The sequence below is a fragment of the Fusarium proliferatum genome, assembly GCF_900067095.1.
Source record: "Fusarium proliferatum ET1 genome assembly, contig: FPRO_scaffold009, whole genome shotgun sequence".
NCBI classification, from domain to species: domain Eukaryota; kingdom Fungi; phylum Ascomycota; class Sordariomycetes; order Hypocreales; family Nectriaceae; genus Fusarium; species Fusarium proliferatum.
In genome coordinates this window covers 1,064,263-1,076,913 of record NW_022194798.1, presented here as the reverse complement: position 1 = coordinate 1,076,913, position 12,651 = coordinate 1,064,263, and the positions used below count along the sequence as shown (strand labels likewise).

General features: G+C 47.9%; 7 protein-coding genes across 7 annotated transcripts; 3 read left to right on the top strand and 4 right to left on the bottom strand.

The window, feature by feature from the left end:
• Positions 1 to 1,237: 1,237 nt before the first annotated feature.
• Positions 1,238 to 2,067, top strand: FPRO_15391 (uncharacterized protein; the record flags this gene model as incomplete). The annotated part of the gene is made up of 2 exons (XM_031220295.1): positions 1,238 to 1,739; positions 1,799 to 2,067. 2 exons carry the CDS (start codon positions 1,238 to 1,240, stop codon positions 2,065 to 2,067), a joined length of 771 nt encoding a protein of 256 aa, XP_031085968.1.
• Positions 2,068 to 2,492: 425 nt separating this feature from the next.
• FPRO_15392 (uncharacterized protein) lies at positions 2,493 to 4,301 on the bottom strand (the record flags this gene model as incomplete). The annotated part of the gene is made up of 1 exon (XM_031220294.1): positions 2,493 to 4,301. One exon carries the CDS (start codon positions 4,299 to 4,301, stop codon positions 2,493 to 2,495), a length of 1,809 nt encoding a protein of 602 aa, XP_031085967.1.
• Positions 4,302 to 5,019: 718 nt separating this feature from the next.
• Positions 5,020 to 5,825, bottom strand: FPRO_15393 (uncharacterized protein; the record flags this gene model as incomplete). The annotated part of the gene is made up of 2 exons (XM_031220293.1): positions 5,020 to 5,361; positions 5,412 to 5,825. The coding sequence occupies 2 exons, from the start codon at positions 5,823 to 5,825 to the stop codon at positions 5,020 to 5,022; spliced, it is 756 nt and encodes a 251-aa protein (XP_031085966.1).
• Positions 5,826 to 7,094: 1,269 nt separating this feature from the next.
• On the top strand, positions 7,095 to 7,835 carry FPRO_15394 (uncharacterized protein; the record flags this gene model as incomplete). The annotated part of the gene is made up of 1 exon (XM_031220291.1): positions 7,095 to 7,835. The coding sequence occupies one exon, from the start codon at positions 7,095 to 7,097 to the stop codon at positions 7,833 to 7,835; it is 741 nt and encodes a 246-aa protein (XP_031085965.1).
• A 495-nt stretch (positions 7,836 to 8,330) lies between these two features.
• FPRO_15395 (related to protein C21orf6 (GL011)) lies at positions 8,331 to 9,273 on the bottom strand (the record flags this gene model as incomplete). The annotated part of the gene is made up of 2 exons (XM_031220290.1): positions 8,331 to 8,510; positions 8,560 to 9,273. 2 exons carry the CDS (start codon positions 9,271 to 9,273, stop codon positions 8,331 to 8,333), a joined length of 894 nt encoding a protein of 297 aa, XP_031085964.1.
• A 720-nt stretch (positions 9,274 to 9,993) lies between these two features.
• FPRO_15396 (uncharacterized protein) lies at positions 9,994 to 10,565 on the top strand (the record flags this gene model as incomplete). The annotated part of the gene is made up of 4 exons (XM_031220289.1): positions 9,994 to 10,114; positions 10,163 to 10,203; positions 10,249 to 10,296; positions 10,359 to 10,565. 4 exons carry the CDS (start codon positions 9,994 to 9,996, stop codon positions 10,563 to 10,565), a joined length of 417 nt encoding a protein of 138 aa, XP_031085963.1.
• A 510-nt stretch (positions 10,566 to 11,075) lies between these two features.
• On the bottom strand, positions 11,076 to 12,252 carry FPRO_15397 (uncharacterized protein; the record flags this gene model as incomplete). The annotated part of the gene is made up of 2 exons (XM_031220288.1): positions 11,076 to 12,020; positions 12,070 to 12,252. The coding sequence occupies 2 exons, from the start codon at positions 12,250 to 12,252 to the stop codon at positions 11,076 to 11,078; spliced, it is 1,128 nt and encodes a 375-aa protein (XP_031085962.1).
• Positions 12,253 to 12,651: the final 399 nt, after the last annotated feature.

Genomic DNA, 12,651 nt, shown 5'->3' with positions numbered 1-12,651 from the left:
TGTCTCTACTCGAACAGACAGGCCATTCTTAGTGCTTGTTCCATATCTCCAGATCTCTGAACCGACCCTTATCACAAGAGTCCCACTTAGTCTACCATGCCATGAAGCACAAGCTAGCCTATCTAGGCTGAACTCTACTAAGAGTACCAGATAAGATAAACCCTGCAGACTCTAGCTTCGTTCGATGGAGACAATCTCACCCAACCTTTGCGACTTGTGTTGCTCAAGTGCTCCATCGACGATATGGCTGACTCGAGACAACGACCGTATCAGTCACGAAAGCAGAAACCTTGCAATGTATGTCGGAAACGGAAGATATGCTGCATCCGAAATGGTGACGGCCCATGTCAATTGTGCGAGCTTCGCAATGTGGAATGCGTTGTAGAAAACGAGGCATGGGTCCCCAGAACGCCTAAGAGCGTTCAAACTACGGCGCCATCCCAAACACATCAATCAGTAAACTACCCATCAGCGTCTATTGCTTTGCCCGAGAAGCCTATAGCTCCGAGCTTTGTTGGGTTGAGTGGCGATTTTGACCCTTTTATCCTCCGGCATAAACAATGGCCTATGCATGAGACCCAGCACTCAACTTCTCTGAAATGCGAAAGGGTCGGGAAAGCACCTTTGTTTCCAGTTTACTTTACGGCAAGACCCTACCATCACTGTGAAATTAAGATCAACCACTGACTGGTACTCTTCAAATCCAGACCTCTCCTAGCATGTATCTTCTAGCAGAAAGGAGCTCACATGGTGTAAAGGACCTCTTGAAGAACAAACAAGAGGTTCTTATGAGGGCATACTTCGAACACGTGCACTCTACATATGGGCTATTGGCAACCAGGGAGCAGGAGATAACTATCGGTGCTCATGAGCTCTTGGCGCTTAGCCTTTGCTTCATCGCGAAGCCATTCTGTCCATCCTCTAATGATATAGATGAAGAGTCTCTCGCCGCTCATATATATACGTCACTGGTAGACGAAGCATCACATCCAACTCTAGACACAGTAGAGGCATTTCTGGTCTTCTCCCAAAGACATGGGTACTCAGAAAGGTACAAGGACTACTATTGTATGAGAATAGACTGTTGACTAACAATTTCAAGGTTTGCGGGATCCCCGGGTAACAGCTTGGAAGCTGGCATTGTAGGTGTACTCTATTTCTCAAGCAAAGTGCCAAGCCACTTCAGGTTCATTCTCACAAGTTCATCTATGGTTAACGCAAGGAACAGATCATTACCATGGCGTACAATCTCGGATTGAATGTTGACCCGAGGACGTGGGACATCCCTTCCTTAGAGCAAAAGAGAAGAAAGAGGCTTTGGTGGGCTGTCTATGTATATGACAAATGGTTTTTGCTCCTTGGCCTTATGCACGGTTTGAATCTAACTCCTATTCTCCCAAGGTCAGCAACGGCACTCGGACGACCTTCGCTCGTCGATGACTCCCAAATGGACGTCGAGCCCTTACTTGAGAGTGATTTTATGGAGGGTAACTGCGATGGAGTTGAAACCGATGTTCCTCTACAATACCGCACCTCTGTCTCCATGGCATCGCTGAGTATTATTCTCTCTGACCTACTGAAGACGTTTTACACCATAAAGTCAAAGCAAGAGTGGCTTAAACACCGGTCTGCTGAGAAGCTGTTCAGCGAAAATGCGAGGCTGGACCGGTCTTTGACGTCGTGGGAGGAAGAATCCCTCATCCCTCTCTTGCAGGTCCGAGCGTACCCTGACCCTATCGGTACGTCTCACTTGTTTTTTGTTCCTGTAACGGATATCACACAATCACTGACCAGACAGGCTCCATCATATTAGCATATCACACATTGCGGGTCATTTTGTACAGAGCAGTACTATTGAAACTAGAAAGATTGGAGACAGACGCGAGCCTCATTATAGACAAAGCTTTCGCGGTGTCTTCAGACGCCATATCCTTTGTTCAAAATCTCACCATGAGCCAAATGTCAGCATTTTGGTGGCCATGTGAGTCATACCCATTCCAAGATGAAATTGCCTCACTATGGGGCAAGATTCTACCTCCTATTTCTTACAGTTTGTTGATTTTGTAGTCTCCCACGCTTCATTCTCGATAATCGGTAGCTTTATGTTGAGTAGATTCCTGTCTTCAACAACACCTGAGGATTCAGAGCGATGGGCGGGTCACTTCGCAGAGTACCACAAGCTCTTACAGGCATATTCTCCAGCATTTCCTGTGGTTCGGTACGCAGAGTCAAGTCTAAGGTCATTGTCACAATAGATCTGAGTACGCAAAGGAAATGGAAGATCTTGTAGTGATGGACTAACTTCATGTACCAAAATTTCTCGCATTCAGTCTAGGAATCCCATTTCAGGGCTGGAACATAAAATCTTTCCGTTGTTGATATATATACCTTTACCTGCTTTCGACCCTGTGCTCTTGCTCTCTTCTATGGGGTGATTCAATGATTATTTATCTCTTAGCTTCAGGGACCGAAATGAGTCATGTACCTCACTTTCACTTTACAACAAAATTCTGAAGGTTTCTAAGACCGCCTTTAAACAGTTCTCCGTGCATGATTCCGTGTACGTACGCCTCTCCAATAAGCGTATATAGTTCTTCACCCTGAGCCCGCAATAGGTAGGGTACTTTCCCTCCCAACAGGATACAGACTTCATCTCCCGGCTGCATGTCAAGTGGACCAACCCCAACGAATCCCGTGGAAGTCATAAAGGTACGTCTCGTGTGCATCCGCATAAGAGCAGAAGCGTAGAAAGAGGCTTCTGCAGACGAATCATCTCCTCCTTTATCTGCTTCAAGACGCTGAAGATCCTCGACGTCATCTGCACACTGGGATCCCCAGCCCTGATAAGGCACTGTAGAGAACCATGTAGTGCCATCGAGTATCCCGATGCGTGCAGCATCCAAACGCTCTTCTCCGACCCTGACTCTAGGGGAGTTGTCGCAAAATCCCCTGATGCTTCTGAGCCATTGCTTGACTGCGATCTTATTGATGGGCTTCAACCAGTTTGGGTCCCAAGTTGTCCCGATCTCTTGAACTTTGTCCACATAAATACCTTCAAATGCGGCTGTGTCGAAGTGGGGGAATTTCAGTATCGCGGTGTATGTGCCTGATGCTTTGAAGGGGGTATCCCACGGTGCCTGTGCATTTGGATGCAGAACATCCATACTCCAGTCAGGTACCCAACTTGGTAGCATGGAAAGCTTCCTAGGCCTTTGACAGTACATAAGCATGTCAATAGTGCCTCTTTCTAAGACTTTGCAGGCTGTTTCTCTGTATACCTCTTCGACTGTCATAGAGTAGTCTGGGAACAAGTCAAAATGGTCCCTGTCTCCAGCCAGGTTCAGCAATGCAAAGATGCGATCCCGCGGGTCGGTTGCATGGACAACGTTGTAGTCGGTTTCCAGAGTGAGGGACACCGCGATGACCTGTAGAAGGGGTTGGCCCCATGGACTTTCTCCATCGGGAGTGTAAACATAGTGCCATCGTCTTGTGAACAAGCTATGAACATAGCTGTTGAGTGGAGTGGAGTAAACATACTCCAGATTCCGAATCAGCGTCTCAAGCCCATCGACGGGCTTCTTTTGTGCACGGCGCCGAACAAGATTCGGGGCATCCAGAGTCTGTTCTATTAGATCGTACTTCACAATCCAGCCGCCGCAGGCAATAGCAACTCGCCGGCCAACAGCAAACTCTTGCATGACCCAAAGACGTTGCCAATAGCGTCGCTCGCAGAATCCATTAAAGGCCATTTTGGCAACTTCTATATCAATAGACCCTTCCTCTTTTTCCCCAGAGTAGAGATTTCGCAAAGCCTCAAGGTCGTTGGAGCGCAAGGCTCTCCCTGTGTCACGCATCAGGCGACATATGAAGTCGCTGCCCTCGTCCCCATTACCCAGCCATGCGATTACCTGATCTGCTTCCCTATAGATATGGTGCATTTGGTGGACTTGATGGCTCTTCTCGACCTCGTCGGTCTGGTTGATGCATAACTGATCGACCCAGAGCCATCGAGGCTTTTTGCGAAACCGTAGACGGCGAAGGGCATTCTCGACGGTTGAGCTAATATCTACTGTCGTCCCATCAATGCTCATAAGCCTTTTGGAGCTGTCTGGAGATTCCCAGACATATGATAAAGCTGTATATGGCTGAGAGTCACCACGAATATATTCCTCAATGTTGCACACAAGGAGATCTGGTCTGTCGGGCAACGAAGTAGATGCTGGCGGAGAAGGTTCTAGTTTGATGAGTCTGATACAATGGTCAGGATCTTTAAGTTGGCCGTAGTTAATATCCGAATACATCTCGAGGGTTCCTTAAATAATCACATTACAGGAAGAACAGTTGGAAAGTAAATCATGGCTATTCAATGCTGACAGTTTCTGGCTTTACCCCACCTCGCCAAGTCTGGTTAGGGCTGACGCTCTTGCAAATACTACCTTACTATCGACACGATCCGGCCTCATGAAGGTTCGCTTCATGCTGATTTGGCACTCAGTGATCTGAAGTCTAAAATACGCTAATAAGTCTATTGCTACTCCTACCCAAGATGCTCATTGTGGTGAACTTGCGAAGAGACTGTGAGGTCAGTCCTTTGCTTACGTTTCACAAAGCATGAAACTCTCAAAGGCGTGAGGCACACAGCTCCTGACTTGCACATCTAGAACAGCTTTCTAGACCATCAGCTTGTCGCTAGCCGGCCCCAACTTGCCAATCCCATTCTCCACCTTCTGCATCGATTCCATGGGGCTTTGATGATCCTCAATATAGCCAACTCCGCTAACAGTTTTTTCTATACGAAATCAGTAAGTCTCTCCCTTCCAAGTCGGTCTTTGATAGAGCTACGCACAATAGCCTGCCAGTCTGAGGATATCATGCGGCAGAGTACGAGTAATCTCAACGCAGTACTGATTCTTGCAAAGATTTTATGAGCAAGGAGCCGGAAATCGACAGTGAAAGGGCAGTGGAGGTCTTTAAATAACTTTACTATCATCTTCCCCGAGATAAAACATTCCCTGTCAATCAAACTCCAATTATCTCCTTCACAACCTTCGAAACATTGTCAGGCTGGCTAACGGTGGGCACATGGCCGCTATCGAAACTGTGCACTGTAACCTCCTTTCCACTAGACGCCTTGACACCTTCAATCATTGCCCGCTGGAATTGGGGAGGAATGATCCGGTCCTGCTCGCACACGATATAATGCACTTCGACATCATTATACCCAGGATATGTCAGTGGTTCCCGGAAGCTTGGTGTTGAGTGCTCCGGCATCTGCTTTGCCAGTTCTAAAGCCTCATCAAAAGGCAAGTCAGAAAAGGTATTAGTCGCGTGGCCGTTGGGATCAAGAGTCATGTAGTCATCCTGGATGCAATATTAGCGCAAGTCCTGGAAGTGAAGTCGTTGAAGTGTACCTTGAGATCGAGAAAGTCAGGCAGGGCCGATCCGAATGCATCCAAGTTGGAGACACCCGGTTGCAACACGACCGATGCAAGGTAGATAATCTTGTCGACTCCTCCTTGCTTTCCCCCAGCCTCGCGAGCCTTTCGTGAGAGTTTGCTGAGACTCTGGGTTCCAGGGATGCCTCCATAAGAATGGGTCATAAGGATGACCTCCTTGCCCTCGCCGAGAAGCTTGGAAACAACGTTGGTGATCTCGTCGGCATCGTCACTCATTGTAGCAGGTGGGAGATTACCCCGCTTGCCAACTGATGGGGTATCAATCACGCGCGAGTCGATGCCATGTCGCTCGAGACTCTCTGTAAAGACACGGTAGTGTTTTGATGGTGCAAACGATCCGGGGACGATCACGACAGTTGGGGTTGCCATTGTTGATACTGTTTGTGTAGTTGAAAAGATATGAAGAGTAAGTTGTTTGTTGAAAGTTGAGAAAGAAAGCAATCTTGTGCTTTTGTATGCGGTTTGTGCTGTTGGTTGGTTGTACGACGTTTGTCATCGCATTGCAATACCCAGCCATCCCCGCGTTTTCGGAGGAGATATGATTTCATCTGATTGGTAATTTTGGGGAGGCGTTACCTGAATGAGTAAAAGCGCCGCGAACCAACACGTTCAGCGATCAAGCTTGAGCATGAATCCTGTCAGCCCTAAATTCCTGCGACCTGCAGAGCCGAGGCTTAGAGTTGGAGGTATCAATTATTGGTAAGAGAACTTGGAAATCCGGGTAAATTACTATAGGCCAGAATAACTTGGTAAAATCTGCATGGTTTTTTCCCTGATTGCCCTCGCAGCCTGTGTAATCGTCTAACTCTAACTCTGTACAGTGCTGGCACCTGCACGGGCTGATTGCAAGTTTGGCGGGGTTTGAAGTGTCCTCAATCGCAAACTCGGCAAGAGTCAATAAGAAAACACTTTAGGAAGCGAGAGATCTTCTCTACGATTCTGGTTTGAAGAGTCTCTTGGGTAGATAGTTTTGTTTCGCATAACGAGGCTATTGCAGGATGTACAAACGCTGAAAGAACGCAGTTTCAGGGTTCGGTGGAGCCAAATAGCGGGTGTATCCACTGTCAAAAGCCAAAAAGCCCTGTGATCAGGACCCTTTCACGAACAAAATAATTATTCCTCATTGATCGACTCAATTTATTTTTGGAATTTCTTAAACGCGTAGCCCTTGGCTTTGTTCTTCTCTGCCTTCTTCCAATTGTTCTATTCTGGTTTCTTTATTCCCCTGCGCTCGCCCTTCCATTGGCTCTCGGGCAGCGCCTAACAAAGGCCCAGTTTCGCTAAGCGCCTGGTCTTAGCGGCTGCCAACAAACGATTGGGGCTACATGAATAGCGCTGGGCCTTTTTGTTAACGGCCTTGTTTCATTGTCGATTGGCTCTTGATTGTTCAACATGAGAAAGCGCATCAGCGTCTATTGACGATGTTGATCATTGATGCTGTATAAAGATGTGATGAGACGTCTACTTCTGTTGGTTTTGCTATCCAAGTCACTATCGCTTTACGACTCTTTGTCTATTAATTTCTCTCTTTTTCTACACTGCTGTGCAGTTCAATTCCATTCTTTGGTCATCTATCGTCAACACGCGAAACACGCAAATCATCTTCAACAACATTAATACCAATAATCCAACTTCATCATGGGCAAATTCGACAACGCTATCAAGGCCGGCCAGACCGCCATCGAGCTCGGCAACACTGCTAGATCCTTCGCTGGGGCGACCTCCGAATTCCGCGCAGCGGACAAGAAGGAAATTGGTCGACAGGCTGGTCGTCACGCCTTCAACGAGGGCGCTGAGACCGGAAAGACCATGGGCAAGACTTGGCTCAAGACCTTTGAGACAGTTCCTCGTATGGTCTGTCGAGGTCTTCAGTTCCTCTTCGCTATCATTGCCTGCGGTTTCTACGGTCATCGCGTCGACAAGGCTCAAGACACCGATTACGGCTTCTCACCAGAATGGTACTTCGCTCTCGTCGTCGCTGGCCTCTCAGCCACCACCGCCATTCTCTTCGTCGTCCTTACTCCCCTCGGCGCTCTTCCCCTCATCGGCAGCAAGCTCAAGCTCGTCAAGACCTACCGCGCATTTGCTTGGGACCTCATTCTCTTCATCACCTGGCTCGTCGTCTTCGGAATATTCGCTGGCATCTTCCTCCACCGAGACAGCGACGACAAGTACAAGGGCGCTAGCACTGGTGCCATGAAGACAGCTGTTTGGATCGACCTCGTCAACTCCATCTTGTGGCTTACTTCCGGCGTTTATGGCTGCATCAAGACTTTCTTGGGTGACAAGGCGGATGAGATGACGGACAAGGTTGGACAGAAGCTATTCACCAAGAAGCAGAAGCCAGCTAAGGAGGTTGGCTATGCCGAAAGTGTCTGAATACTGGCAAAATGGTTACGTCGGGGTTTTCATGTTTTTATTGCGCATTTTCTTATGTCAGAGCCGGCGTTCTTCGCATCTTTCACATTTAGAATAGAACGATCTCTATCTCCCGATGAATACAAAATCTCAGCTACGAGATCTATGTATAATACAAATACCGTCTTTTTGAACCATATCGCAAGCAGCTGAAACCTGGCCCATCGTTTCCATCACGATTCAGTCTTAACCTTTGTCTAGTTCCCGAGTCAGCGTCCAGGTCTACAGATCTGGATAGCTCACCAAGTTGGGGTAGTCAATAACTCTCGGGTCTTCTTCTTTGCCGAGGTCGCAAGATTAGACCGTCTGCAATGACTTCACGCTTCCTAAGATAAAGAATGAAGTGGAAAGGATAATCCCCTGTGTTCGGTCTCTCAACCTCCGCTCTTAGCTAGAGTCTGCCCTGATTTATTCATGCTTCTTTCATTTCATAGCTGCCCTCTCAAGAGCTTATATTCACATTAAAATCTTGCCGAATGCTTCACCAAGCCCGCACTCAACCAGCCACGCTTCTAGTGCCTTCATATCACCACGGTTTCCCCTCGCACCTCTCTTCTCAATCATATCCGTAATCTCCTGCATATCCGAAAATGCACGCTTCAGATCAGTCGCTTCTTCTCGGTATCTCTCGCTGACCTACTCTCACTGTCAGCCTTGTCCATGTCTCTCCACATATTTGGTGTACCTTTTTGTGATGCGCAGGAATATCGCCCCAGCTTTCTGTCTTGATGAACTTCATGAAGTCGTCAATAGCGACCGATCCCCCTTCTAGACACAAGATACCCGGCTTCCCAGCGAGGAGAAAGCCAGTAAGTCCATAGGTCGGTGCATAATTGATAAAGTCATCTCGCTTTGCCCTTGTGCTGATGGAGGGGAAGTAGAACCAGACTCGGACTAAGGATGTGTCTGCTTTTGGGCCATTTGCAATTTCTGCTTGCTTCAAACTCAAGAGGTGTTGAGATGCGGCGTCTTTTATATGCTCAATGACTGAGAGAATATCTTCTTCAGGAATCTCAGTGTTCAACTTGGCAACATCTCCTTTGCTCATCCAATCCGGTTGCTGTATCCTGGTCTTTATCGGCGGTGGCTCTGTTAGTTCTTCTTGTATTTGACACTTCAAAGGCACAGTCAGTGTGAGCTGTAGAGTTCTTGTTGTAGAATCGTCATCTTCAACATCGACCCTGAGCTGGAGATTTATGACTGTCTCTGGGAACTTTGGTGCGGCTTCCCTGTCACATTCACACCATGCCCTTAATGTCTCAATCAAGCCAGAGGCCGTAGAGTCCATAGCAATCGCCTCATCCGACGCATACATCGCCATGAGGAGGTCAATTTGACCCAATTGGAGCTCCATGAGCTCTTTCGGCAAGGCATTTTGGGACGCCTCATCAGAAGACATGACGAGGACAACAGTCTTTCAGCAGCCTGTGATATCAACAAAAGGACAATGCAAACTTAGTGTCGCCAGAATCACAGCCACTTTACGCGTGATTTGTAGAGATTGATACGCAACTGAGGAAAATTCACCAATCACGTGAGAAAGAGGTGCCCGACACCGATATCGCCATCTTATCTCGAAGGTCTTATCTTATCTTATCGTACTTTCAACTGGTTAGGGGAGGAAGGAAAACTCAGAGTCTCGCTCCTAAAGGATAAGAATACTCTAGTAACTTAGGATAAGTTTAGGATATCTTTAGTTTAACTTATTATATCTTTTACTAGGTTTATTTTAATCCTAATATCAATATCTGATATTTCTTTGTTCCCCGAGGGTCTGGGCTGAGTGTAAAGACCGTGGTCGTCAGTCTTTCATCGTTCGACCAACATCGAGATTATTCTGCTCATGGTGGAATCAACATCAAAACGATGTCTCATTGGGTGTATGCCCCCAAGACATGCTTATCATTTCCTAAATGACTGCAGTTACACATCATGTCATCCTTTAGTGACGTCTTGCGTAAACATTAAAATGACCGTGTTCGCTGCTTGAATGACGGTCAGATGATGGGCCATCGAGCTAGCAAGCACTACAAATAGTCTAGGCTCTGAAAGCCAAACAGTGCTCCTCGCCAGTCAACTACTCAACAGATATCAACTCAAACAGTCTATCAATATCAATATGTCTCAATCAAACGTCGGTTACCCTTCTTCGTATGAGGGCGGAGACCAGCGCCACTATAGCAGGGAGGAAGTTCGTGAGGAGGGTCGCACGCACCCCAACGTCAATACCGAGGGATACCGTAAGTTCTTCAGGCCCTTTGATCATTTCCTTATCTAAATGGTTCTAGTACATAAAGAGGGAATCGTGAATGAGCTCAAAGAGTCCGATGTAAGTTCTCAATTTCAAGATAAGACTGGTGGCTAAGTCTCATAGACCAACAGGATAGTTGCAGACCGCATGAAGCATGAACCAGGTTTCGCAGTAAGTATTATCAGAATACCTGCTATTCGGGTGATCACACAAACATCTGACTGCTCGCCTAGGCCACCATGCACGGCAACAGGCCCTCTCGCGGTGCCGAAATTGACGCTGACCTCGCACGAGAAGATGCAGAGCAGCTTGAAAAGAAGAAGGGCAAGACCGACAGTCTACCTGGAAAGAAGATGGAACACAATACCACCAAGAGCGAGTGGGAACAGCAGATGGACCAAGAGGAAGAAGAGGCTCGCGCTAAGCATAGCAGCCGTTAAAGAACATTACGAAGGTCAGGACAATGAGAGTGTTACTCGTAAGACAAATAGCAGTAAAGAATGGAGTCTGATGGATCCATGATACGAAATTCTTCCAAAAAGTGCACTTTATTCAGTGGAATGCTCAACATCAAAGGCGGCTCAAGAGATCAAAACCGGGCGCTTGATAGCCACTACTATTCCGTGTATCATTCAGCTCGATGTGCAAATGGCGACAGCAAAACCGTAGAGTTCAGGAAAGATGACTCGTGGGGAAGTCAGATGTCATAAAGCTGAATAATATAAGCCGTACACTTCACTATCAATAACAACACACAGTCAGAAAGAGTATTACGGTTCCCATAGTTCAAGTATCAGATATTTGGATTTTACTGGTTTTATTCGGCCGTGAAGGTATTAGGTTCATACAGTCGTAATCGAACAATTAAAAGTACACGAGTTTATGACTCGCCGCCCAAACTTCTCCTTCAAATTATACCCAGATGTGGATTTCCGCAATTTATTACTCCATTAAACCATCTCCTCGCCGCGAGCACCAGTACCAACAGGTCGGCGGGGAATAGAACTGTTGTGATAACCATCGCCATGCATGTGCTCAGATCCATCACTCTTCAGGCCGTGGCCATGTCCATGTCCGAGAGAGCTACCACCATGCGATCCCCAGCCAACCTTGCGAGTGAAGACGGCGTCAACAAGCTCAGCGCCACCCATGGAGTAGTTGAAAGGAGCGCCACGGTTGAGGGGAATGTGGTTGAAGCGCCAGTCCCAGACAGCAGCGTAGGTCATTCGGTAAGCGGAGAAAGCGAAGACGGTTCCAATGATGGCACCGGCAAGGACATCGTGGAAGTGGTGATATTTGTCGATAGTGAGAGCTCCACCGATGAGAACGGCACCGAGAAGAGGGGCGTAGGTGACAATGAGCTTCCACATGGAGGGATGGTAGTTGGAGAAGACCTTGAGCTTGGCGTTGAGGTAAAGGTACAGGTAGACGAAGCCAGCAAAGGCGGCAGTGGTATGTCCACTGGGCATAGACTCAAGAGCATCGTTGATCTCGCTCTTGTCGCCAGTGCAAATATCGGGAGTGTAGTAGAGCTGAAGATATCCCTTGTTGTTGTATCCTCCCATGGTGCGAGCGCGAGCCATGTCAGGCTTGCAGACCTCGAGGAAATGAGGTCGGAATCCACCAATGAGCCACTTGACAAAGACCTGGAAAACAGCGGCGGTGATGAGGGAGTAGAGCAGACCGATAACAGCGTTGTTGACATCCCAGAATGAGCGGATGCGGATTTGCATCACCAGGAAGACGAAGATGGGAACAAGAGCAGCCAACAGGGCAGCAGCCCAGATGGGAACGATCTCGCCTCGGAGAGGGTATCCGTACTCAGGCCAGACAATCTCGCCATCGGAAAAGGTAACAGGGAACGATCGAGCGGGGGCGGGCTTTGCGAAGTAGACCTAAAGATTTGTTAGACGGGTAATTGAGTTTGAGGCGATGGAGACTTACACCAAGACCGATAGCACCCATACAGGCCATGGTGACGATGTCAAGCCATGTTCCCTTGAGCCACTGTCCGAAAGTAGGGCGTCGCGACATGGGGAGAGGGTCGTGAACCGCCTTTTGGTGGTGACGGGTCTTTGTACCAGGCGAAGCCCGGTGAGGGGACTTTTCTCGACGGAAGAAAGGCATGTTGGCGATTTGGTGATGCTAGATAATGATGTTGAAGGGGAAGCCGACCACGGACTGAGTGGCTCTGCACCCGAAATTATAGGTATTGAAAGAACTTTGCTGGCTCTTGTCTTGTCCTGCCGTTCACAAACAATTGAGGCTGCTTGCCCTTCTATAAATCCGAGGAGAGGGACTGTGACACGCGACATGGCATCGCGATTCATGCTGTTGACGTCACTAACGTCATTCAAGCGTTTCACGCCAGCACCAATAACACAGCAACAGCGCTGCCCTGTAGGCACTGTCACATAGTCACAGCATGCAAAGTCATCTCGCTACGTAAAGCCACAGTCGACGTCATTGCTCAAAATCCTTTTTTTCCAGGAAAAAGTGAGCCTTGGACGGCAGACTGATGCCGAG